The 26869-nt window shown below is 38.4% G+C and overlaps 1 protein-coding gene across 3 annotated transcripts in view; it reads right to left on the reverse strand.

Moving 5' to 3' along the window:
- Positions 1-393: 393 nt before the first annotated feature.
- The window catches only part of C1galt1 (core 1 synthase, glycoprotein-N-acetylgalactosamine 3-beta-galactosyltransferase 1), a 39996-nt gene continuing 13520 nt past the window's right edge, over positions 394-26869 (reverse strand). For 2 of the 3 annotated variants that reach the window (XM_027389898.2, XM_027389899.2), the window contains exons 2-4: positions 12950-13186; positions 8368-9035; positions 394-4516 (exon numbers count right to left, since the gene is read on the reverse strand). In XM_027389898.2, coding sequence (XP_027245699.1) covers positions 4313-4516; positions 8368-9035; positions 12950-13186 — 1109 coding nt within the window. In that variant the 3' untranslated portion in view covers positions 394-4312. Of the gene's footprint in view, positions 4517-8367; positions 9036-12949; positions 13187-13571; positions 13594-26869 lie in introns of those variants that run through there. The other variant, XM_035450541.1, reaches the window with a different exon arrangement.

Raw genomic sequence — 26869 nt, forward strand, 5'->3', positions numbered from 1 at the left:
AATAATTTTTAAATTCCCAAACACAAACATTCACTGTATAATACAACACACTGCTTAGCAGTAAGGTCAGTTCCCCTCCAATACACTTCACGTAGTTCATTCATTTATAGCGCCCTGCAAAAAGTCACTCAGACTTAACTACTGTAACTGAAAACTTAGGAGGTGAGGAATGAATCAAAATCCACTCAACTCCAATGTTGCTTTTAAGTTGCTTCTCTGAAAGAGGATCTGTACGAAGTTCTCATTTCAATCGGTGTTAAGATTTCAATACAGCTCTGATATATAACTGTAAGTCATAGAGGTTACATTAGTGTAAAATATACCACAGCTTGTCTACCAGATTTCCCACATATGTTTCTCTTAGGCCTAATACAAAATGAGAAATGAAGTCAGTTTTTTTTTTTTTTTCTTTTCTTTCAAGAGGAGGTTAAATAACTTCACTTCCTTTAATTCTCAATGTTGTAGGTTGTACTTGTTCAGTTAGGGTAAATAGCCTGAAAGCCAGCAAATACTATTGCTGTACTTTTAGTCTCATGGGAAAGCTAAATGCAGTAGGCATAAAACCATCACAAATGATAGACACTTTGATCACCCAAATCCACTGCAAGGGGACAGCACTATAAGGAGCTAGAAAGTAGAGGTTGAGCATAAAAGGAAATACCAAGACAGAATAATGACCTCATAAACTGAAAGAGCAAGAACGTAGCTAGGTAGAAGCTGGCAAATCAATTGAGGGTGTCTTTCAAGTATAACAGGGCCTCCATCTAGCAATACAGTTTGACAGGCTAAGAGGGCAAAAGAGTTCAAACTCAAGAAATAACTATGAAAATATCCAGTTAGCACACTTAATGTTCAAACCCAATTACCACATTCAAAACATAGTATAGTCAGTGATTTATTTTGTCATTCTTTATAGCAACAAACTGATCTCTGAAATTTAGATATGTTCAAATAGTCAAACTCTGGGACAAAAACCTGCTTTGTACCTATGAATTTCCCTCTAGAAAAACATAAGCATATTAATAGAGAACATAAGATTTTACTAAATCTTATGCCTTGAAACCACACTATAACCAATTAATTCACATAACAGATCTTAATCTAAAAGATGGCAAATAAATCATTATCAGCATAAACTCTTGTTTAATGTGCTTTACCATATACTTAGGAGAAAAATCCTGCTTCATTAGATTATAGGATAGGCAAATGATGTTTGAAAGTGACAAAACTTAAGCTGATGGTATAAATTAGCAGAAAATACTTGGCACATTATGAAGTAGCATTTTTTCTATTTCTAGTGGCAAATTTTAGCAACTAGTGGACATTTTTCATGATATTAATTTATATATTTTAATGAATCCATATGGACATATTAACACTTACTGAACCCTTTCTGCTCCGTGTGAAATGACTAAACTTGGAGAATTATAGATTTTGAGGGTCCTGATAATAGTCACGATAGGGAAGTCAAAGAATTTTGCCCAAACCAATGATACACTGACCCTTTAGTCTCCATAGCATTTTACTTTTAATATATTATGATCCTGGATTATACTGATTTAAAACATGTTTTAGTCTTTGAAAAAATGCCTCTCTCCTGGGCAGAAATCCTGAGTTTGTTCCAAAGACTATTTGCACCAAATTCACATAGGTAAACAGGCAATGGTTCTCAACATAGGATTAGTAAGACCAACCTTCAGGGTCTCTTTAAATCAAACTGCTAGCCTCTATCTTGGAATTTCTGACTTAGGTGATCTGGGTGGGGTGAAGTGGGGGTACACGCTCCACCAAGATGCCAGCAGTGCTCATTTAGTAACTCTTCCTAGAAGGTATCTGGTTATGAATACTCCAGGGTCTAACGCTAAAAATCAACACCTGAGATCTCCATCTCAAACTCCAGGTAAGGATGTGAGGATCACAATTTAAGAATTACCATACCAATTTAGCTGTTTGACCACTTGGGCTATTACTGGTGAAAAATACCAGATGTTATGTAGTACTCATACATGTCTATGTGTGTGTATACACACCTCATTATTCCATACATATATACATACATGTATGTATATGTATCATGTATCTAGAGCTGACATGATACAAACAACACGCAGGTTTGGATTATAAATCCAAGCCTTCTCACACTGTGACAATGGAAATGTTATTTGAATTCTTTGAAGCCTCAGTTTCCCCATCTACAATATAGGAATAATACCCAATTTGTGAAGATTGACACAAATGTACAGAATAAGATCAGCACCTGACATACAGCAGGCACTAGATGAATACTACATATTACTTATTGTAAGAAATATGCAAAGTATTTCCTTCAGATATGACTTGATCATTTCATTTATCTGAATCAATTATTTATACTCCAAGGTGACAGAATAAAACCTTATGCTTAAGACCATGTCCTATTCTGGGCCAGACAATGTTCTCATAACCTTATGTCCAGTCATTTATATAATCCTCGGTAATCTCATGTGAGGTAGGTAGTATAATTCTCCCTAATTTTTAGATGCGGAAACTGAGGCACAGAAAGATTAAGTAAATTGCTCAAGGTTACATAGTGATGGAGGAGGAACTTAAAAGCCTGGCTGCTTGACTTTGTAGTCCAGGACTTTGTAGTCCAGGACGCACTGCAGCATTTGTTTCTTACGAATGAACGTTATGATTTTTGGAGAAATCATTTATTCTCTGCTAGTAAAGAAGAGTACCATATGTGGAACACAGATGAATTCATGTCCAAATCATGGTAAAGAGCTGTTGAAAGAACAGACTAGAAAGCCTAGTGTATCAGAAGACTACCACGAGAACAACCCAAACCAAATTAGGACAGAGTGATCCATAAGTACAAAATGAAATAAACACCCATTCAAATATATCATCTATAGAAGTTATGGTTTTGGCACAATAAATATAAACTATTTATATTTATTATTTAGCTCAACTACAGTCAATGGTGTAATAACCATGCAAAATTAGCATAACAAAAATGTAAATTATTCACAATTAAAAATAATTTTATGGAAAGTCTACACTCAGAAGTTTTTCTATCCTCTCAGAAACTTAGCAGCCACTGGAGTTGGAATGATACAGACTATTCTGATGGCAGTTTTGAATGGGACTCTGTTCTTAGACTTACACTGGCAAGACAATTATCTCCAAATAAGAATTCAGCATGAAATATTGGTATTTATAAATAAAGTATATGATACTTTAGCTTGTCTAAGTGGTCTTTACTTGCTAGTATTTTTAACTAATTCTGGCCAAAAGCCACATTCAAAAATTTTTGCCAGTGTTAACAGGCACATCAGACATAAAAATTAATTTTAAAAGTGCTTTAAGCAAGTTATGAAAGGCACAACAAATTTCATCTCCACAGGATGAAAATAAAAGGAACAATAATCATGTAGTTGGAAAGACTTCGAAATAATTGACTTGCAATGTCATTAATAATTCTCGAGAGTTGGTACCAATACAAGAAAAGCTTGTCCAAATAGCATTAAATTTAGTTTAAGTTACCCACAGTCAACAACGGGTGAATTTGGAAACAGAATAACTTTAAATGCATGTTTTATAGAATGCTGACAATGCTTTGAGTAAATAAGCATTAATAGTGAGAATGATATTCAAGAGTTAAACATTTAGAAGAAGGCAATGTGGACTTGGTACAGGGTTGATTATATATAGAACTAAGCATATAATGTAGTCAAGGCCCACAATAATTGGAAAATGTGGTTTATTAGTGATCTTCAGGGTGTCATTCTTATTCTACTTCTTGAGGAAACACTGCCAATTGTAAGTAATATAATCACAGAAAAGTTTTCATTCGGCAACTGGGAGGCTGGTTTGTATCATATACACATGAGCAGAGTGTATATTGAGCAACAGTATTTCTTTCTAGTTTTAAGGCAGATTTGTTCAGCATTGTGTTCTAACAGTGCAGTGCAGTGCAGTAGGTGATTACAAACTGAACCACTCCAGCTTTAGTGACAACAACACACACTGTCAGGAAGAGGGGACAGAGTCTTTCTAGCTCTTCTATCTTTCACCATTTTAAAAACACAAATTCTTCATACATACACACACATATATATATAGCTATATATTACTGTATCAAAACACATTTTAACAACAGACTTCACAGCTCTTTAAATGCTTCAGATTATGGTCATCCACTGGAAAAATTTCTTTATGGAATGTTCACTGCAGATGAGTTCCTCCCTGGGGTTTCAGGGTTCTGTCAGAAAGGCAGGAGTCCTTCAGTGCAATGTAGACCATTCAACCTCAGTCCACTCCCGTTCTGCTTTCAAGGGTTGCCTAATTTTACTTTTGTATCTTCATTTTTGTTTGCTTGATTAATTTCTTTTAGTATATCCTCAGGTAAGGCAGGTTGATATCTATATAAATAACCATATGGACGAAGATGATAAACGAGGTATTCTAATTCATACATAGTTGTGGAATCAACATAGTGAAAAGAAACTGCTATATCAGAACAGCAACCAGGACCCTAAAAAATAACAGAAGTGGAAATTGTTAATAAGGGGCACAGTAGTTCACATTCCACAGTCACACTACCTACAATCCTGAAGCATCAAAGCTTGAGCGAGAAGGTAGAAGCCATCAGATGGTGTAAGACGCGAACAGTTCTCTTAGTTCCCAAGAATTTAAAACCCAACCTGGAACTGCCAAAGCACTTTCAACTAAATCTGTGTTTTCTTAACATTATTTAGTGCTTGTCCATTTAAAATTCTTTATTTCTTCAAGTTAAAGGGGAAGCTATACAAAGAATAAGCTTTATTTGTCTGATGTTTTTAGTGGATGGCTAAAATATTATTCTTAAGCATCATAAACAAAATACAGTAAGTAAAAGAGAAATATAATTATTGGAAAAAAAAAGTGGCCCCTTATAGGTTGACTACAAGTTACTGGAAGATGGCAAGAGTTTCAAGTGAAAAAAAAAAAATCACCAGCTATAAACAATGTTACAACCATGGATTCAAAGATACTTTTCAGGTTCCCAAAGGGCTAAGGATACAGCACGGTGGTAGAGCAGTGCCTAGCATGTGTGAAGCTTTACCTTCAGTCCTGAAAACAAACCGTCTATATGCTCATGTATTCCACTTCGGTAAAAAAGCCCAAGTAAGACAGTTCCAATATACTAAATATGTAGGGGAATATTTAAGACACAGCCACCTGGAGATGGAGAGATGGCTCAGTATTAAGAGCACTTGTTGCTCTTGCAAAGGACCCAGGTTAAGTTCCCAGCACCCACACACACAGTGGTTCACTATCAGCCAGAACTTCAGCTTGGGGATCCAAAATCCTCTTCTGACCTCCAGTAGCACCACACATACACACAGGCAAAACAGTTACACACAAAATAAATCTAAAACAAACAAACAAACACAAGATACAAGAATCTGTGGGAAACTATAAATTTCACCAAGGACCCTGAATATCATTTTCATTAAATTAATACGTTATATGCAAAGAAAGGGACATGACAATTTGCAAAACACTTTGAGAAAATAAAAGAGGAAAATAATACATACTTAATGGTTTAAAACATCTTATGGTAAAAGGTTCAAAACAATCTCAAAAGAAGCACACAGGACTAAAATCCCAGGCCCCGACTCTCCTTTAGGTGATGCTATGGTATACTACAAAGTTGCACTATAAAGAGTCTAAGAAATGTACTATAACAATGGAAAAATCAGGAGCTCTCCATATCAACTATGTGTTGTTTCAGACAGACTGTAGTTAATGTAAAATAAAAAATACCTGAACTAAGAGTAAATGAGATTTTGTCATTTCTGAACTACATAAATTGATTAACCTATCTTACATCTTAACTTGCTACTTAAACAATTTTGTAAGCAGGTGTAGGGGCACAACTCTGAAATCACAGCACTCAGAAGCTGGACAATCAATCGAAGTTCAAGGTCAGCCTCTTTCTCACAAAAAAGGATAAAGACCAAAACAAAACAATTAAACCAAAACTCCAAAACAACAAAATTTATAATCTTAGTGATTATTACAGAGAAAATATGTACATTAAGAAACTCTTTGAAAACAGTAATTCACACTGCAAAGAGAAAAATTATTGAAAGATAAATGAATAATGGTATTTTGGTTTCATGCTTGGTGTTTTAGAACCTTCTGATAAATTTTAGAAGATTTATACAATTTCAATACTTGCATCTTCAAACTATTGGAATACGGTTTTTTTTGATGCAAACTGCACAAGGCTTTATTATAGTTGTTTAACGAGCTAACCCATGTTAGCCTGGATCTTTCATCACCCGCCATGGCGGATGGCTAGAAAAGACAGCTCGAAGAGTCTGCGTAGAGATCTTATAGGGCAGCGTAAGGGGAGCATCTAGGGGTACGCACAGGCTCAGGATTGGTGTGCCTCCAGGCTTGGAGGGCTTGCCCTGTGTTGATTGGTCAACTGGTCCCAGGGTGGTTGCTATGCTCTGTGCGTCATTGCTGTGCACTTTCCGTAAAGCACACCCAAAGCTATAAAGCATAGCATCACCAGCTAACTTCTGATTGGTTCCTTGCCACGAGGCAGGCATTTGACCTCCTAGTGACTAAGGCAAGGTCAGACAAGCATGTGTTTGGAATGCATTTTTATAAGGACAACAAAATTTGACATTTAAGAGCCACTATGATTCAAGTAGAAGACATTTTATTTTGTTCCTATAAAGCACACTGTTAAACATGTTCTTTTTGTAAAGTACTCTTAAAAGAAAGGAAGGATATTCTACTGCTTACAAAATGGCAAGCATTGTGTCCTTTTGCTATTGTTGTACATGTATGGAATATCTGACACTCTATGAAATACTATATCTGGGTATATCTGTTACATGATTGTAATGGTGAATTTGAATATATTTTTAATATGGGAAGGGGTTCAGAACTTAAGACAAAAACATCAAGTCTTCTTATAATAGACAGAAAGTGTTGTACACCATTTCAAAATATTGGCTTGGAGTGGTACCCTGAAGTGTACTATTAATATGTTAGGGTCAGAAAAAAATCAGCATAAAGAACTATTGACTTACCTAAAGGCATTACTAATCAATAACAGAGTCTGAGAATCAAGGTTTTATAATCTTAGCCTCATTGAGTAATTCACTGTAGTGGTGCTTATAATAGGCATACAGGTTTTCTTTTATCTGAAGCAAAATTAATTAACTATAGCATATCCATAAATTAAATTATCACAAAGAACTCAGATGAAGCAGAGTGATATTTTAATGTTAATATATCTCATTGTGAAAAAATGGCAATTTGTAAGAAGATATACGTGTTACAACTTAATTTTAAAATCTACAAAACAATGCTGACTCATTTACACATGGATCAACATGTAGGGAAAATATAGAAGTTCACATGATAATGAATAACATTTATTCCTGGCAGTGCTTAGTTTAGGGGAAAGAGATAAGAGAACTAGACTGGATGGGTACAAAGGCCTCAATGGTCTGCAAGGCTATTGTTCTGAAAGTATCTGAGACAATGTGGCAATAGATTTATACTTGGTAAAGTTAGATTTGTACATATGAGATAGTTCTCAAAGGTACAACTCTGAGAAACATACATTAAGATACAAACTAGAGTCATGATTATCATTAAATACTGTCATAGGCTATAATACACTGTAATTACAATGACAGACAGATCACACCCATTTTTCAAATGAAGAAACTGAGGCTAAAAGATTAGCCAAATCTTGTACATCAAGATGATCCAACTACGAAGTTGGAAGAGGAGGATATGAACCTACTCTTTCTGAACCTTATTTTCCCCCCAGATAACTATAAGGCTCATTATTTATGTTTTCACACAGCCTGCTAGTCTTACCCAAAGTATGGTTCAGGGTCACCTCTGTACAGTAGCCCACCCCATTTCAGGTCACACTGTCTCCCCGATTTTCTTTATGGCAGTGGTTCTCAACATTCCTGATGCTGCAACCCTTTAATACAGCTCTTCATGTTGTGGTGACCCCCAACCACAAAAATTAATATCATTGCTACTTCATTAACTGTAATTTTGCTACATTATGAATTGTAAATATTTTTGGAGATAGAGGTTTGTCAAAGGGGTCACAGTCACAGTGAAGAACTTGATGCATTTTCTATGTGCCAACAGGTGACGTGCAGTGATATCAACAGATGTCTACTAAACTACTGCTGTGGCCTCTATTCTCATCTGCCAGTCTATACATTAAAACATTCTAGTTGTTGATCCAAATGAAACACATACACATTAACTAGTCTGTTGTTTGCATTTTCAGGTAAACAAAAGTCAGATCCAAGTTTTTTATATAGTAATTATAATTTCTAGACTTACCTCTACAGGAGGATAATAGTTGTAATTCCAGTACCAAAATGTTTTCGGCAGATAACCTTTGATTAAGTGGTGCTCTGGGACAAATGGGTGGAAAGTTTCTTTCCCAGTGGTATCTCTGGAGTCTCCAGCTTCTACATTTATAATTTCCATGCACCTTCCCAGTGCTAAGTCTTCGATGGAGGAGCTATGCGTACATTTCTCTGTTTTAAATGCATCAACGAATCTTCTCAAGGCTTCTTTGCTGAGTACATACCCTGCCCCTCCACTCATGTAGCCCTGCTTCACATAGGGCTTAAATCTCCTCCCAAAGTAAATGGGCTGTTCAGGGTTATACCTCGATAGAAGCCATCTCAGATTGTCCACTATGACGTATGTGTCATCATCTGCTTTCATAAACCAATCAGCATCTTCCAAATAATGGTCATGCACATACTGAAAGGCTTTGATTGTTTTCCAGTATAGTTGCTCTCTGCCTTCTTTGGTTTTCAATCCCACAGTAGGGAAGTCTTGATTTTCTTCTGAACTCATAAATAACACTTTATTACAACGCTGGGCCCATGTAGCTTTGACATGTTTGGCCTTTTTCTCTAGATTTTGAGGACTTGTCATAACCCAACAAAGAATTTTAACTTTCTGATAGAGGTTCTCGGCAATGTCCGTGTTCTCATCTATCAAACAAACATTTTTAAAAGTTACATTTACACAGATGTAAAATCCTAATAAATCATACAAAGAAACTTCATAAATTATTTTCAAGGCTCTATTTACTCATTTGTTATTAATGACTTTGAGAAAAACATGGCTTAACATTCTAATTTACTGTTAGTTTCATCCACAAGATCTCTTAAGTGTCACCAGCTTTTAAGCACTTATTACCCAAACTGACCAAAACACCATGCTCTGGGAGTTGGCTGGAAGTGCAGTAGTGTAGCAGTTTCCACCCCAGACCCAGTAATCCACACTCAAAGACCGCCTCCCACAATCTCCTCTTGTTACTTATTACTAAAAAATGGGAGCAGAACATACCTGGGAATTTCTCACAGCTGTGCTTGAGTTTCTAAAAGACAGTGGAATAAAAAACAAACAGGGCCGGGTGTTCGTGGTGCACACCTTTAATCCCAGCACTCAGGAGGCAGATGCAGGCGGATCTCTGTGAGTTGGAGGCCAGCCTGATCTCCAGAGCGAGTGCCAGGATAGGCTCCAAAGCTACACAGAGAAACCCTGTCTCGAAAAACTAAAACAAACAAACAAACAAACAAAAAATAAACCAAAAAAAACCAAAAAAAAAAACAAAAAACTATGCTGCTGAAGTCGGTTCATTTTTAAAGGTCATGAGGCAATTGTCATGAATTTTGCAAGTACCCTATGGTGTTCTTGAAGACTTTCATGGTAACATCAGTTCAAAAAATAGGAGTTAATGTAGGATTGAGATTGCCCAGATAATACTATGTACCTCATTCCAAAATGCAACCATTAGATACAGACAGAGCAATGGATTTCTGAAATTATCTAGAGCAGGGTCTCTGTAAGCTACCAATTTGCAAAGACACAGGAGGCTCCTGTCAGAATATACAGCAGAATACCACCGTTTGATGAAAATGCCTATCACACAGTAGTTAGCTTGAGAACTTAAAGTGACCTATTACCTGGTGTGAACAATTCTCAAGCTGTCAGCCCACACTGTGAGCATCAACAGTCAAGAGGAAGGGTTTAATTAGATCTAGACTAGTCTTTTTAAAAACATACCTGTTTTCTTTGAAAGCTGTATACCTTTATACAGTGTATATTGGTCATCTACCACTATGTCCTTTCAAGTCCCACTCCTTCTTTCCCCAAATTCATGTCCTCTTTGTGTTTTAACTGTTATTAATAACTCAAGTTTATATAGTACCATGCATATGTACCTAAGTGTGTGGGCATAGACCAGGGCTTTTAAATGATATGTGACAAGCAGCAATGTTTACTTCCAATTGCTAGAGGCCTATACTTTTATAATGATAAAAATTAATCATTAGAAAACCCTCAACTTTGGAATATGTAAAATACAAGCCCTGAATCTCTATTTTTAGATCGAGGCAAAATTAATTTGCAAATCATTGTTTTACTCCTGATTTTGATACTTATTTACAGACCAGTATGAATCTATAAGCCACATGTGGTAAGAAAGCTCTAAGTAATCCTAAGAAGGTCCAACACTTTTAAGGGTAAAGGTCAATTAATTGTTGAAGTCTTGGTCCTGTAAAAGATTAACAATGTGCTACAGTTAAATGGTGACTGGAAGAGAACAGAAGAAAAGGTGAGGTGGGCATGAAGGAATTATCATGCCATGGAATACCCAGAACTCAAGAAGAGCAGGCGACTCAGCAACCTGCAGTTAGGAAGCATGCACTGTTCATGGAATTAAGAAATCAATCTTAGTCACACGGACACACCAAAACAACAGCTCTGCTCTGTTGTGCAGCTATGTGCTAGCACAGAAGTGAAAACAGGGACAGAAACCATTTCTTACCAGAACAGAATTCACAGTTTTGCAGGGGCCTTCACAAGTAAACTAGAAATTGTTGCAGTTAGAAATGCGGTGGGCTGGAGAGATGGCTCAGCAGTTAAGAGCACTGACTGCTCTTCCAGAGGACCCGGGTTCAATTCCCAGTACCCACATGGCAGCTCACAACTGTCTGTAAATCTAAGATCTGACACCCTCATATGGCCATACATACAGTTAAAACACCAATGCAAATAAAATATAAATAAATTAAAAAAAAAGAAAGGCAGTGACAGAAGGATTTTTTAACGTATTTCCTGAAAGTGCACGGGTATGAGAGCCGTGACCTGAACAGAGAAGGGAGAAATCAAGTGCCACTAGAACCCATGAGGCAGGACACGGGTCTTCCAGGAAAGCTCACTAAAACAAAGAACAAAAGAAGCAATGGGCAAGTTTAATTGAATGTAGATATGTGCAGGGAGCTGAAGCTTGCTGCAGGTGACCCTGCTTGGACACCCCTTGGGGGAGGGGGTGCAGCACCAAAGACTCAGGCATTTTGAGTCAGTGAGCAGCAGAGCATGCTGCAGACTGGCTTATTAAGGTGTTAGACCTGCTTTTATATACCCCCACCCACCTCCCAAGGTCCTACTGGCTCAGGCAGCTGCCTCTGCTGTGTTCCTTGTCTTTTCCTCATTGGAGTCTCTGGGCATGAGGCAGGCTTAGCTCAGGGAGGAAGTGCCTGCCAAGCACACACATGCTGGTATGGGCTGGCCTGGGCACCAGTGGCAGGGTGACTGAGGCTTGGGTAGGCTGGCCAGTTTCTCCTACAGAAGCTGACTTGGGGAAAACATACTTGGACTAAGAGCAAGAGGTCCTGGAAAATGGCAATGCTGAATTGTTAGAATTCAATAACAACCGGAGCCTTTTAAGTGAGATGAGAAAATAAGTGTCCCACAGTTTCATAGTTCTCAGCTTACACAGTTGTTAGATAAAATAAGGAGAAACATGGAAATACTATGCTGGGGGTGGAGAGGAAAAGATGCTCAATTTATACACTTTGAGAGTCGGGTCAGTAAGTTTTTGGCATTACCCACATTTTGTGACCTATAAAGGTAACAAAATTTATCAAACATAGGTGAGGTCCAGGACAGCCTCCCTGTAATTCCTAATTTTGGTTCCAACTAATCATCTAAAGACTCAGAGCTATGCAACAGAGTAAGTACACAGCAAGCAAACTGTTCTGTAACAACATAGAGCACCACTGAAATTTATGCAACATGATAACTTACTATAGTACAAATGTGCAGTATTAGTTGATAACACACAACCAGGTTTTGATACCCTAACCCTTGAGGTAAGAAAGATACAGTTTACTACTGGGAAGATAAAAGAACCAACTCTCAACCAGAAGGAGCTTTCCCCTTTTGCAATTCCAATTATTCCTACTTGTATTCTGTTCTGCCAAATAAACCAGTTGTAGAGATGTTTGTATTGTGTTAATAATGTCTTCTCTCAATGCCTGGAGATAGGCTGAAGATAAACTCAGTAAGGGAAAGGCAGAAATGAAAGTTTCAAGAATTGGTGACGTCAAACAGAGAGCTACAGGACAGAAGCATCGAGAAACCAACACTTTAAGGGACATACAGAAGACTCCACTGAGAAAGTGTCTGGTTTCAGTGATAAGAACCAGGAGAAAATGAAGTCACTGTAACATACACTTACTCTTGCTACTTTTAGACCTCTTTGACCCTCAAAAAGAAAAATGATTAGTTAGCCACTGATAAAAATGCAAATTAAGATATATGCATTTTATGTGTTTCTCCAGGGTAACAAAAAAGTTTATATAAATCATAATTTCCCCAAACTCACATCATTCTGTTTATTATGGCTTATGAACAATTTCCACTTAAAACTAACTGAAAATTATTAACTTCTTAAATAAATCTTGGGTTTTCTCCCAAGGCAAATAAATAAAAAATCACCTTAATATCTGTCACATAGTGCTCATTTCAATCAACAGGTGTAGACAGCAATAAATGAGATTTATGTAACTTCCCATCACATTCAACAGGTAAATATTTCTTACAGCACACACCTTACCTTTATGTTGGCTAGAGTCTGCATTGAAGTTCACTTGTCCCTGGAGGTGACTGGGTTCGTTATCATCTAAATGTCTAGCATGAGGGTCATTATGAAGCATATTCGGCTGGGTGTCACCCTGTTCTCCCAACAAAATACTGAATAGTTGAGAACATAAAAAAAATCCTATTGCTGATCCACAGAGGAAAGTTAAAAAATTCAGCCAAGATTTAGAGGCCATTTCCCGAGAGTGCATTTCTGAAAAACAAAAACAATAATAACAATAAATAATAATTTAAAAATTAGCGTCCTTTTATAAAATTATAAAGTGATCTACATTATCAAGAAGAAAAATTCTGAGGTTTAGTTTTCATGGGAAAACTAGTATTTTCTTCTGTAAGAAAATACTTAAATTTTTTTATCTATTTATTTAACTTTTGTGTGCATTTGTGTTTTGCCTGTACGTGCGTCTGTGTAAGGTGTCAGATTCCCCTGGAACTGGAGTTTACAGGCAGTTGTGAGCTGCCATGTAGGTGCTGGGAACTGAACCTAGGTCCTCTGGAAGAGCACCCAGAGCTCTTAACTGAAGAGCCATCTCTCCAACTCAAGAAAATATTTCCAATAGTACTGACCTTCTCCTCACCTATGACTACTCTTTCTGTGGCGAACAATCATAGGCAAGTAATAGGTGGACTCGCAACTGCTGGCAGAGCCTGAGATCGTCCTCTCACCATAAACCATGCTTGTTTGCCAGGATCACTTTCATTCTTGGCTGTCAACTCTAGTGCCTTCACTTCTGTAGCAATCATCACTTACTCTAGTCTTCAATGTGGAGTTAGCAAACTCTCTGAAGAACTAGAAATAAAATTCTTTGTGCTTTGTGAGCTACATATTGTCTCTGTTTCATCTTGTTCTTTAAAAATGTAAAAAGCCAGGTCTCTCTCTAAGTTGGTGAGCCCGAACAGGAATGCCAGCTCCATCTGAGAAGCTGAGGGGAAGGGGAAGAGGGCTTTGGAGAGAAGGCTGAAGAAGACCAGCACTTCTGAGAGAAGACTAGAGAATAACTGCTGTCTTGAAGAAACACCACGGAAATGAGACTGAGCACCAGGAAACAGAGACTGAGCATCTGCAGAAACAAACTGAGCAGCATGAGACGAAACATCTAAAACATTAGGTAATTAAGTGCATGTGGTCCCCTCCCCCCCAGAATGGCCTGCATCATTACCCACTTATATATAAGACACATTAATTCTGAGTAATTAATATTTGGTCTGTGTGCTACTAACAGATAATAAATTATCAACAGTTAAAGAAAAAAAAAAAAGCCTTAAAAGCCATCCAGCCTGGGGTGGATAGGGAATGGCTAGAGTTAGAAGAGTCAGCAATGTTCTGGGACATAGGTTCTTGTTTTTGCAAATGAAGCTTTATCTAAATGCCTCCATGTCCATTCCTAAATTCCCATGTATGATGACTGTGGTTGGTCCCAAATCAGAGTTGAATAGCTGCAACAGAAGTTACATGCCCAGCAAAGCTTTCATAGCCCTTAACAGAAGTTTGCTGGCTCCTACACCAAATACCTGTTTCACAGAATTGCTGGATGTCGACTCTGGCTGCTCAGGTCTCTCACTGTTAACATACCGGCTCACAAGTCCTGCATGGCATCTGAATGCCATCAGATGCAGTATGATGCCTAGAACAACAGGGGCTCAAAGAACACCCACTGCACTACTTCACAACCAAGTTACTTTCTAAGGGTTTGCTAACAGCTAATGAGGGTGGCCTTAAGTATATAATTTCACATTCTCTAAAAAAAAAATAAAACTTCAGATGCTAAGCATCTATCATATGAGAGGTACTATCTACACATAATTTGTTTCCATTCTCACAATGTCTATTTTACAGACAAGAAAACAGAAAATGTAAGAAGTCAAGCTTGGGAACAGTTCAACGTTCAGCACCCTTGCTTCATCACCAGGAAGATCAGAGTACGGATACTAGCACCCACATAACACGCTGGGTAGCCTGCAAGCACCTGTAATTTGACTCTGAGGGATCTGATGTCTTTGTGCATGTAAAAGGTCAGCACAGTTACAAAACAGAGATTTGCACCCTGATCTACCTGCTTCAGAAGAGTCAATGTTTTGTCCATCACATTCCTCAGTTTTCAAACAATCACCACTAACTGAAAGGATAACAGGCATACAGGGAGTAGGGAGATGAACCTAAAATCAGTGTTCCTTTAAGTTAAGTCAACAAAATGCAAAAGCCAATAATTACCATATCATAAGCACAAAACTAAAAAAAGTTTCACCACTGTATTTACAGAATGCTTTACGAGGTTCACCTACATTAATCAGTGCAAATGAGAAAAACTGAACAGAGTACAGCAGACTGTCTGAAGATACTGTAAAATAGTGAGACAGTGATAACTAGGAAAGCAAGAAGAAAAAAATAGTAAAGATAGGGATAGGTAAGTCAGTATTTGCACTGCTCTGCTGGACAATTACAGTTGGTCTTTGTTCTCAGTGGGGAAACTGGTTCCAGGACTCTTCAGGATTACCCAAATCTACAGATGGTTAAGTCCTTTATAGAAAATGGAGCTGGGCATTGGTGGCACACGCCTTTAATCCCAGCACTCAGGAGGCAGAGGCAGGTGGATCTCTGTGAGTTTGAGGCTAGCCTGGTCTAAAAAGGTAGTTCCAGGACAGGCTCCAAAGCTACACAGAGAAACCCTGTCTTAAAAAGACAAAACAAAAAAACAAATTGAAAAAGAATTTACTTGCATATAACAAATCCTCCTATATACTTTCAGCATATTTAAAGAACCTATAATGTTGGATACAACATAAATGATATGCTTTTATAGTTTTTAAAATTATATTGCTTAGGAAATAAGGACAAGAAAAAACATCTTATGTTTGCTACATATGCACTTCTCCAATAGCTTTAATCTATGGTTGGCTCAATTTATGGATGTGGAATGCATGAATATAGAAGGCTGACTATACTGATTCAGAAAGTAAACAGTTGAGGCAGCTATAAAGCTAAGCACAATTCAAAGTTGATGTCTTTCTAGAAGAGGTGCAGAGAAATATTTGATTTTTTTTTTTTGTTTCCAATCTAAAAATATTTTGGGACGTTCTCTGATGCCTGCCACCCACACTTACTCTTCTCAGAGCATAATCAGTCAGCAGATGCTGGATCCTCCTTGTTATCCCCCTTCCAATTTCAAGGACTCCCCTTTATAACTATTTGTGAACTATTTTCTGTTCTGTCCTGAAATACAGCAGCTACCTCGTGAAGGTGCAATGCATCCCCAAGTCCAGTTCAGTTTCTGATAAAATCACGTCCTCCACCCTTGGCATCTTCACAGTGGTACTCCAGTAGACTAGACTGTAAGCAGACAGTGCAAAGCCATGTTGCACACCATGGGGCTTTGCTTGGGTGGGAGGGAGCAGTCTATGCCAAATGGCTTCATCAGAGTCATGTCAGGAACATTTTAAAAGCACACACCTCTAGGCCTGTCAACTGTGACCTCAGATGCAAAGAAAACTAAAATTCTTCTTGATTTCAAAGAGAGAGCTTTATTATTATTTGTTCTGAAGAAAAAATTCAACCAATATAGATCTGTATAAAGGAGGAAAAAAAAACAACCCAAAGCTCACCACTCAGAAATAACACAACTAACACATGGTTAAGAATAGTTACAGATGGGCTGGAGAGATGGCTCAGAGGTTAAGAGCACTGACTGCTCTTCCAGGGCTCCTGAGTTCAATTCCCAGCAACCACATGGTGGCTCACAACCATCAGTTATGAGATCTGGTGCCCTCTTCTGGTGTGCAGATATACATGGAAGCAGAATGTTGTATACATAATAAATAAATAAAATCTTAAAAAAATAGTTACAGATCTATATCTATGAATATCAGGAGATAAGAAAATAGGAAACTATGGCTAACACATCAGAAATATATAGTAGTAACTTCATATGGAGGAAAGGAACAATGGCTTAGTAATAGGTATTTGCTGCCAAGCCTTGCAACTATGTTCAACTCCTGAGACCTGCATGATGGAAGGAGAACTGACAAGCTGTCCTCTGACACCCACAAATATGCCAAGGCACACATGTATGTGTGAACATACTCACATAATAATCTTAGGTGTTCAAGTGAAACAAACATTCTAGATGATTACCAGCTTAAATCAAGAGCTGGAAATAATTAGTAAGAAAGGTATGACAAACCATGTTACTTATGCAAACTACCTAAGTAGTAAAGCACAGGAAAAGTTCTGGAAGCAAACTGACATTGCTACTGCTGTGCACACTTGAATGACACAAGGGTTTAACAGCTCCACTGATGATATGAAATATGTTGGTGAACTGGATGGAAGATTAACTAGTGTCCCCAAGTCAAAGTCTACTTGAGAGCAAGGCCTTACCTTAATTCTACAAAGGCCAGAGGTGAAGAAAACTATAAAGCTAGCAGAGGTTGGTTTATGAGGTCTAGAGATATTAGTGCAAAGTGAGCAGAAAATACTGCTGTAGAAACTGCAGCAGGTTATCCAGATGATGTAGCTACAGATACTGCCGAAGGTGGCTACGTTACATAACATTTTCAGACGAAAATGCAGACCAAACAGCCTCATACTAGAAAAAAGATGTCATATAAGACTTTCATAAATAAAGAAGAGATGACTATCCTGGCTTTAAAGCGTCACAGAATATGCACTGTGAATGCAGCTGAAGACCCGAAATTGAAGCTAGTGATATTTTATCATTCCTAAAAGTATATTCCCCCAATTTCCCTTTAGAATTCTACCAAATTTCCTCTCCCTGTGTTGCATAACTGAAGTAACAAGGCTTGATACTTCCTTCCGCACAGGTTACTGAGACCAGCTTCTCAGGAAGAAGGCTTCTTTTCATTGCCACTGCACGCAGCCTCCCAGGACCTGGTGGAGCTGTGTAACATGCTTAATGCTGGGGTCACACCTGCTTACACAGCATCCATTCTGAAGCCTGTGAGTCAATGAGGAGCTTCAAATCTTATTTAAGAAATTGTTTTTAAGAGTGTATCTGCTTTAGGCCATGGATGGATCTGGCCAAAGGAAACTAAAAACCACCTGGAAAAGATTAGGGATTCGACGTTCTCGATGTGAATCTGAGCATCTGTGATTGTGGGAGGCATCCTATAAGAAGCTGATCTGAACCCTCTGGTAATTCCAGGGAATTCAAGACCAGGAGGCAGCAACTGTAGGTATGGAAGGGCTAGCCAGGGAACTAAAGTGTGCACAGAGGTTGCTGAAATTTCATGTTAGAACTGGAAATGAAGTCCAAATAAATGACTGAGTAGAATTTCATCATAAAACTTTAAAAACGGAACAGTTAATTCTGACAGAAGGGCATGGAGAGGTTTGTTTCTAGAGATGGGAATCAATCCCAATGAGGATAGTGAACACTGCTCAGATGACAACATCGGATTCAGATCATCCATAAACGCAGCTGAGACAGCATGGCAGTGCTTTGAGAGGGCTTGGTACAATTTTAAGGGAAGTCCTATAAGCACCAATCCCACAGCTTCCATATGACAAAACGAGATTTCACAAAAGGAAGCATCAATTGGTGTGGCAGTCGTCACTTTTCTTTTACAAATGGTCATATTACCCCTTCCCTAACCTTCAGCAACCCACCCCAACCAGTGAGCAGTCAATGAGTCCTCCTTTCACTAAAAGTCTGACTAATTGAGGGCTTAGAAGACTGATATTTTCTAGCAATAGTGTTTAATCCCTGCACATACTTTTAAAAGACAACGTCATTGCTCAATTGCAGTACTATGTAAATGTAACATCCTGACAGAACCAAACTGTTTTGATTCATTTTATTGGTGATATCTGCTTTACTGCATAGGTCTGAAATGGAACTCAAAATATCCCTTTTGGGACACAGCTAGAGTTACAGTTGAGAACACTCAGGTGTCTCTGCTTCCTAACCTTGGGAGATGTCACAAGCTACCTCTGTCATGGGTGCCAAGCTACCAAGCTTTCCCCACCATGAAACTGTGAGCTAAACTAAATCCTTCCTCCTACCAGATAGCATTATAATTAAAATCATTTATGAATTTCAGTGTTAATGTAAATCCAGCATAATAAATTCTCTGGAAATAGACATTTTCTTGTAAGACACAATGCCATTATCAAATGTCCATCAAGGCTGACAATACTCTGAATTATCTAACGGTTAGTCAGCAATAAAATTCACCTTACTGTCTTCTATGATCAAGGTTTCTGAACTAGCTCTAATGTTATAGGCTGCATTCATGTGTGTGTGTTCAAGTGGAATCTATGTACACACTTACGTGTGTTGACTTCAGAGATTGCTGCCTGCTGTTTCTACCTTATTTTTTGAGTCATGATTTCTCACTGAACCTAGAGGTTACTGATTCAACAAGATTAGCTGAGCACTGAGCCCTAGGGAATCCAATTCTGCCTCCCAGTGCTAGGATTACAGGTGCACAACATTATGCCTGGCTTTCTACCTCAATGCTTGGGATCCAAACTGCTGTGGCAAGCACTTTATCAACTAAGCCATCTCCCTAGCCCTTCATTAATGTCTTTTTACCACGGGTTTGTTCAACTGGTACTCACGGACAAAATTTTTTAAAAATAGGTTATTTTATACAACAATATTTGTGGTAGTTTGAATGTAACTGCCCCCCTTCCCATAATCTCATACGGAGTGGAACTATTTGTTAGAGTAGGTATGGCCTTAAGGGAAGAGTGTGTCACTGTGCAGGTAGGCTTTGAAGTTTTCTATGCTCAGGATACCATCCAGTGAGTCAGTTGACTTCCTGTTCCCTGCAAGATGGAGGGAATTGTAGGGGACAATGTAAGCCATTCCTGCTAGAAGCTGGCTACAGGTGTGCCTGACCATGCCTGTCAGGGTGTGGTCAAGATGAGGTCAGTATGACTCGTGATAAGGTTTTAATGGGCTGCAAGGCACATGGGAGCCCCTTCTCTCTGGCCTGCCTACCTTGCTGCCCCTGACACGCTCTGGCTTGCGTTTGGCTGGTGTTTTTCTAATAAAGGATATCTTTATCCCAAGTTCCTTTTAACTCTTAATAGAAGAATCTAGAGTTTTGTACTTTGGGTTATGAAAGCGGTGGAATGCACTAATCACTGCTTAATGGGTCATAGGAGTAGGAGCTTCAAAGACAGAGGTGCTAGGAGTTATTTGAACTGTTGGGCGCTCACTCAAGAGGTTTCAGAGGAAAAGAATTTTAGTATGTTGTCTAGAGATCATTCTTGTGACATTTTGTTGAAGAAGGTGGCTGCCTTTTGTCCTTGATGGAAGAGTCTACCTGAGGCTAAAATGAAAAATTTTGGATTAATTCCATTGGCAGAAGAAATCTCCAAATGGCCTAGTATAGACTCTGTTTTGTGGACGTTAGTGGTAACTCTAAGATTTATAATGAGAAGGAACAAACTGAACAGCATAAATTACAAAAAGTAAAATTTTGAGGAGAAAAAGAGCGTTAGGAAATAGAATGAAGCTAAACCTACGTTCAAGGAGATAAACAGATTAATAAAGGGAGTAATGGCCTCAGTGCAAGATACCACACTGCTAAGTTTTCAACTTGTGAAAAAGAATGAAAGAAAAACTTAAGAGCCTGGTGTGGTGCTGCGTACCTTTAATTCCAACACTGGGAAGCAGAAGCTGGCAGATTTCTGAGTTTGAGACCAACCTGGTCTACAGAGCAAGTTTCAGAACAGACAAACTGAAGAAAACTGATGAAGATGTGATTGAACAAGGGGGGCAGGTTCCAGCCTCAGTAAGCTGCAGAACTTGGAAGCTTTGGCTAGAAAACTCTGGCTTTAGAGTTAAGGATAGAAGAAATGTGTTATGTTGTCCTTATAAGAGTTGCTGTGGCCATGGTATCTTTTCACAATAATAGAAATCCCTAATTAAGACAATATTAAATATGAAACCAAAGTGAAATATGCATTTATCTAAAAAGGCAATTACCACAACTGACTCAGGATATAAAACCTAAATATCATAAAGTAATAAAATACTTTGTCAGAGAGTCAGTTGGCAAAAGGACCAATTTCTGAATAAAATATTTCATTTTTTAAAAAAATCTTTTATACCATTTTAAGTATTCATTCCAGAAAATCATATAGCAAATTCTTTTCTTTAAAAGCTTGACATCATTATTTATTGGCAAGGGGAAAAATAACTAAAATATTTTTTACAATCTCCAAAATACTATAGTAGCAAAGAGAGTATAGCACACACACTAGTTATCTTAAGTTATGTTGCCTAAAAGCAAACTCTAAGATGAGGCACTTGAGCCAGTGATTTATTGAAAAGAATGGAAAATTTAGAATTAGAGAGATAGGACTTCATCTTACTGAGGTGTCTCAAAATACTAGGTCAAGAGGATGTAAGAGACCAGGTTTTAATCACCCTACCTCTAAATAAACTTTAAGAAATCCCCCAAAAACCATTTTCCTGAAATAAACCTGGGTGTTATTTATCCAGTATGCTCCTTTCTGCAGTTCACCTGGTGACATCTACGGTTGCATCTGAGTGAAACCCACCACTCTTTTACAGAGACCCACCAGGGTCATCTTACATCTATTTCTTTTCCTGTCCTAATTTCTGTTTGTTTAGAACAGAGTCTGGCATAGGGCAGGAAGGCCTCAAACTTGCTATGTAGTGTAGCTGAGGAGGAATCCTGTCTCCACTTCCCAAGTGCTGAGATTACCCCAGGACTTTCTTTTTCTTCTTTCCTCTTTCAGTGAGAACTGTGGTATTTATTTTCTTTAAATTATCCAATCCCTTTTCTTACAGGACATTGCTTCTCTACCAGCATGAAACTTGTGGCAAGCAGCTGATGTAATTCCTCTACCTACCTGGGATTTTGTCCTTAAAACTGGTTTAGAATTTCTATGCCTTAAGAGCACATTTCAGTCGGTGTCACCTTATGGGAGCAGTCTAAATAAACTATCTCTTTACCAGTTTGTACCCTGCTTTCTCCTAAGAGCCAACCAAAATATTCTCTGGAAAAACTCTGAAGGAAGTAAGACAAGGAAGGAAGTTAAACAAAAGGTCAGGTGGAGGGCCATTTAACTCAGCCCCTCACTCAAGTCAAAACTGGCTGATCACTGCTTGAAATCAGCCTTAGGAAGAAAATGTTCTAGCAACTTCTACCCCATGGATACTGGCAATACAGCATCAGACTTAGGGCAGCCACATTCCACAGAGAACAGGAGGAAGGAACTAGATGTTGGGAATGAGCACCAGTAGCAGGACAACGTAAGACGTTAAGTGGCCTTCGGACAGACAGCCCTGCTTCATCTGCTACCATGACTTTGAGGTAGGGAAAGTTAAAAACTAGTTTGCATTAATACTGTGGAATTCCCATAGGGTTGACCAATGACACATTAGATCATCTTACAATTGAGGCTCACTGGTGATCAGGCCCAAGAACATGTCCAGAGATTACAATTAATTTTTAGCACCACTGTAAGTTACGAAATCAGCTAAGAATTACGATATTTTAGGGAAAGCTCTATGTAACTAATGAACCTAAGAATCACCCCAAGTCCACAGTTCACAGTAGGAGCTAGGCAGTAAGCAGCTCCCTTCCATGGCCTCTGCATTAGCCCCTGCCTCCATGTCCATGTCCCCACTGCCTTCAACAATAAACTGTGACATGCAATAAAGTGAAATAAACCCTTTCCTCCCCAAATTGCTTTAGTCATGTTTTGTCACATCGATAGAAACTCTAAGACTGATGCTCAACTTATGATAGAGTTATAGTCCAATAAACCCACTATAAGTTGAAACTATTTGAGTAAGGAGAAAATTTATTTAACACCCTGATAAATAAACACACCATAAAAAGTTTAAAAACCCACTGGACCATTTAAAATCCTGATGCTGGGATAACTCAGTGGTAAGTGCTTGCTGTACAAGCCAGAGCACCCAAGATCGATCCCTAAAATTCACAATGGAAGAGAGAACTGACTTCTAAATATGTCCTCTGGACCTCTACACATGTACCGCAGAAAGTACAGACCCATACTCATGCATCACATATAACAGTAATTTCTTAAATCTCTGTATTATTATTAAACAAAATCCTGATACGCACTGACTCCCCAAGGAATGATAAGAACATCATAAAGACAAATAGTTAGAGGCCATGTGTTCTACAGTAAATACTCCCAGATAGCACCTTGTCTGCCACAGCTGTTGATGCTCCTTTTCTCAGGACAGCAGTGCAGTCTGTTGTCCAATTTCAGCCAAAAGGAAGCCAACTACAGGCTTCAATGTACTGAAACACTACCTGGCATGGGTGACTGTAAGCACACCTATTCATGCTCCACACCTTCCATCTAGCCATGACTTCATACCTCTGCTGTACCTTGTCATCATGACAATTTTCCCACTCCATTTCTCAAAGTTAAAAACTTTAACCTTTTTCGATTTTAATGAGCATACTGAGGCTTCTCTTTGTCATGGTCACATTGCCCCTGTTCCCACTCTTAACAGTTTGGGACCATTATTTGGTAAAAACAAAGCTTGCTTGAACACAAGTACTGAAGACTATGACAGTGGAGCTGATAAGCAAGACAGCCATGGAGAGACCAACAGCAGCATGTGTAGCATGAACACCCTGACTGCTGAGCCTTTCCAATGCCACAGGACTAAGTCCAACTGCTAAACCTGGCAGACAAGATAACTCTAGTGTATCTGCCTTCCGGCTTATTTGGACTGTTTTTAAAGCTCATTCTTTTTCTCTCTCTCCCATATATCATACCTCGGCTGCAGTTTGCCCTCCCTCTACTCCTCCCAGCTCCTCCCCCTCCCCCAGATCCACTGCTCCTCCATGTCCCTTCAGGAAAGATCAGGCCTCCCAGGGATATCAACCTGAACATGTTAAACCCATTCTTAAAGTGTGCAATGAACTTTTATATGGATGGCTCTAACACTTGCACTTTTTTCTACGCTGAGTAACCTTTCCATTTTATCTTCTGGACAGATATGCAGTTTCAGCTTCAGTATTATGACACCCATGAGAAACATACATCTAATTAATCTTATCTGTAAAAACCCAGAGCCAGAGCGGGGTTATGGTAGTGCACGCCTCTGATCCCAGCACTCAGGAAGCAGAGGCAGGCGGACCTCTGTGAGTTCAAGACCAGCCTGGTCTACAGAGTGAGTTCCAAGACAGGCCCAAAGCTACCGAGAAACCCTGTCTCGAAAAACCAAAGATACAAAACAAAACAACTCCCCCACAAACAAAACAAAACCCCAGAGTAAGATACTAGGGCAATAACCTGAAAGGGACCCTCTTACCAAAAGGGCCAAATCCTATCTCCACACCACCTAATCACTTCCTCTCTCCACCTCCCAAGTGCTGGCATTAAAGGCTTGAGCCACCAATGCCCAGTTTCTATGGTTAACTAGTGGCTAGCTCTGCCCTGGTCACCAGGCAAGCTTTACTTGTTAGAACACAAAATATCATACAATATTTCCCCCTTTTTGTTTAAATAAAAAGTGAAGATTTTAACTAACATAGTAAGACTATATACAATAAGTACAATAACTACATACAAGTATATACAGGCAATAATTACATTAACAATGTCTAATCCATATGCATTTGACAAATTCAGAGAAAATATGCCATTAACTATCCTATCTTGGTGAGTCCAAAGTGTTGTATTAATTCACTTTCTATCTTAATGTGTAATACAACCCCAAAATACATTTTTATATCTCTCAACCTTATACACTTTATACCTCTTTAGTGAGTTTCTTTCCTGAATTTGTTAGCAAGGAAAACTATCTAGTGTTCAACTCCATCAGAGACCCAAGAAGGAAATAATATTACCTGAGTAAACAGGAAGTGCAAGTGACTTCCAAAAATGTGAGAAATGATAGAAACAGCTGGTTGCCTGACAGTCACCCAAGGTTCCTCTGCAACACTGGGTCATCCATCTTCGGCCTACAGGCCTAGAATATCTGACAGGCTTTTCTGTGTACCAGGATATTCTGAAGGGCTGTCCTATCTTGTCTTGGCAAAGTTCCACAATCACTTTCATTTGTGTCTTGCTTGTCCAATTTGGACAGCATACTGTCAGCAGTTGAGGCAAGGGCAGTTTCCTGCCCAGTGGCTAACTTTTGTCACAAAGAAAGTAAATGCCATATGGAGTTTCTTGGATGCCCATCATCCTCTCTGAAGTAGATTGGTACTGCCAGCAGACATGCCTCAATGTCATGAAAAAAGGAACCATATGTTATTAAAACATATTAACACCATGTTCTATAGATCTCTGAAGTGTCTGAAGACCACCTGTCTATCTGAAATATCTCAGTTTGATCTTGAAAACATGTCTAATTTAATAAGTTTGACTATAATAGGTGACTAATTACTAACCTGCATTTCTTTATTATCCTCAATAGTTTGTAATAATAACTCTGAAGGACTAGAAATCTGCATTACATTGTTAAATGAACTGTACAGATACAATACCTTGAACAAGAGTAGAAATGTATGTATAGTATGTTCTAACAAAAATAACCTCAAATTTGTATCAATATACAAAAATATCTTAAGCAAGAGTAGAAACATATATCCAATATAACAAAGACAACCTCAATTTTGTATCAATATACAAAAATCCAAACCAATATAAAATACTTAAGACTAGTAGTTGTTTTTTTGGTTTAAAAGTAGATTTAATAATCTACCCTTTTATCCTACCATTTCTATATCCCCCTTTTTCTTTTCAGAACAAGATCCCTGAATCTAATCTCCTTTGTTCACCTTTTTTCCTGACCGTAACGAATAACAGCTTGTAACCAATCCCCCTAAACAATGACAACTATGCATAACCCACTGAACAACCAAAAACTGCCTGCCCCACCTCACTGGAATGTAGATGTCATGTTCTTAAAATTACTTCCTATTGTCTGGGGCAATGGCATCTTTAGGGGACCCTGAAAAAAATTGGGATAATTATCAAGTCCTGGAAGAGCTGGCTGCATCATTTGTTGTCCAGTCTCTGTGCAATGGAAAAGTACAGGGCTTATCTCAAGCCCTGACTAGAGTAATCTCTGAGGCTGGACCATCTCAGCTAGCCACCTTGAAATTGTCCTGAGCAGTTTATAATCCTAAACTACCTTTGGGTGGTGTTTATCAGCATTGGCATTATCATAGTCCTGGTAGAATTGTAACTTTAGGGAGGTTCCCTTTTGACAAGTTATATCTGATCAAATGAAAAGCATCGGTTAGTTGGATAAATTAGTTTAGACTGAATGGTCATGCTCTTTGATGAATTATCACCTCTTTTAATCAAGAGGTCTCACTTATTGGAATCTAATACTTATAATATTTGCTTTATGGTTTCTCCTAAATTTTTTTTTTTTTATCTTCTAAAGCTGTTCTATCACCCAGAGCAGTATGGTATGGTTTTTTACAATAGGTATTAGGTTCTTTAATTGCTCTGGGAAAGTTTCCCCCAGGGTGACAGGAATGACTAAGTCAAATTTGACATCGGGGCCTGTGAGGTTGGTATTGGTATTGGGAAATTTCAATACCTCTAGCCCTACTTCGTTGTTCAATTGTCCTAGCCTCATCTTTCCACCACGTCCTCCAGTGCAATTGAGGCCCAGACTCCAATACTACTGTAACCAAGTCATTCCTATCTTGTGGGGGTGATTCTGTTATTAGTTGACCATGAATTTAACATCTGCTTCACCAAAGGTGAATGCATTCCATATGAGACTTGCTTCCTTAAATCTCCTCAAATCTAACATTTCTACAAGAATCCAATCAGCTCTTACACAGCTTTGAGGGTATCTGTCATTTGGCAGTTGTTCCTGTATGTTGACTGGATAAATTAAGGTCTGTTGCTTGATAACCTTGA

This window comes from Cricetulus griseus, assembly GCF_003668045.3.
Source record: "Cricetulus griseus strain 17A/GY chromosome 1 unlocalized genomic scaffold, alternate assembly CriGri-PICRH-1.0 chr1_0, whole genome shotgun sequence".
In the NCBI taxonomy this organism is placed as follows: Eukaryota; Metazoa; Chordata; class Mammalia; order Rodentia; family Cricetidae; genus Cricetulus; species Cricetulus griseus.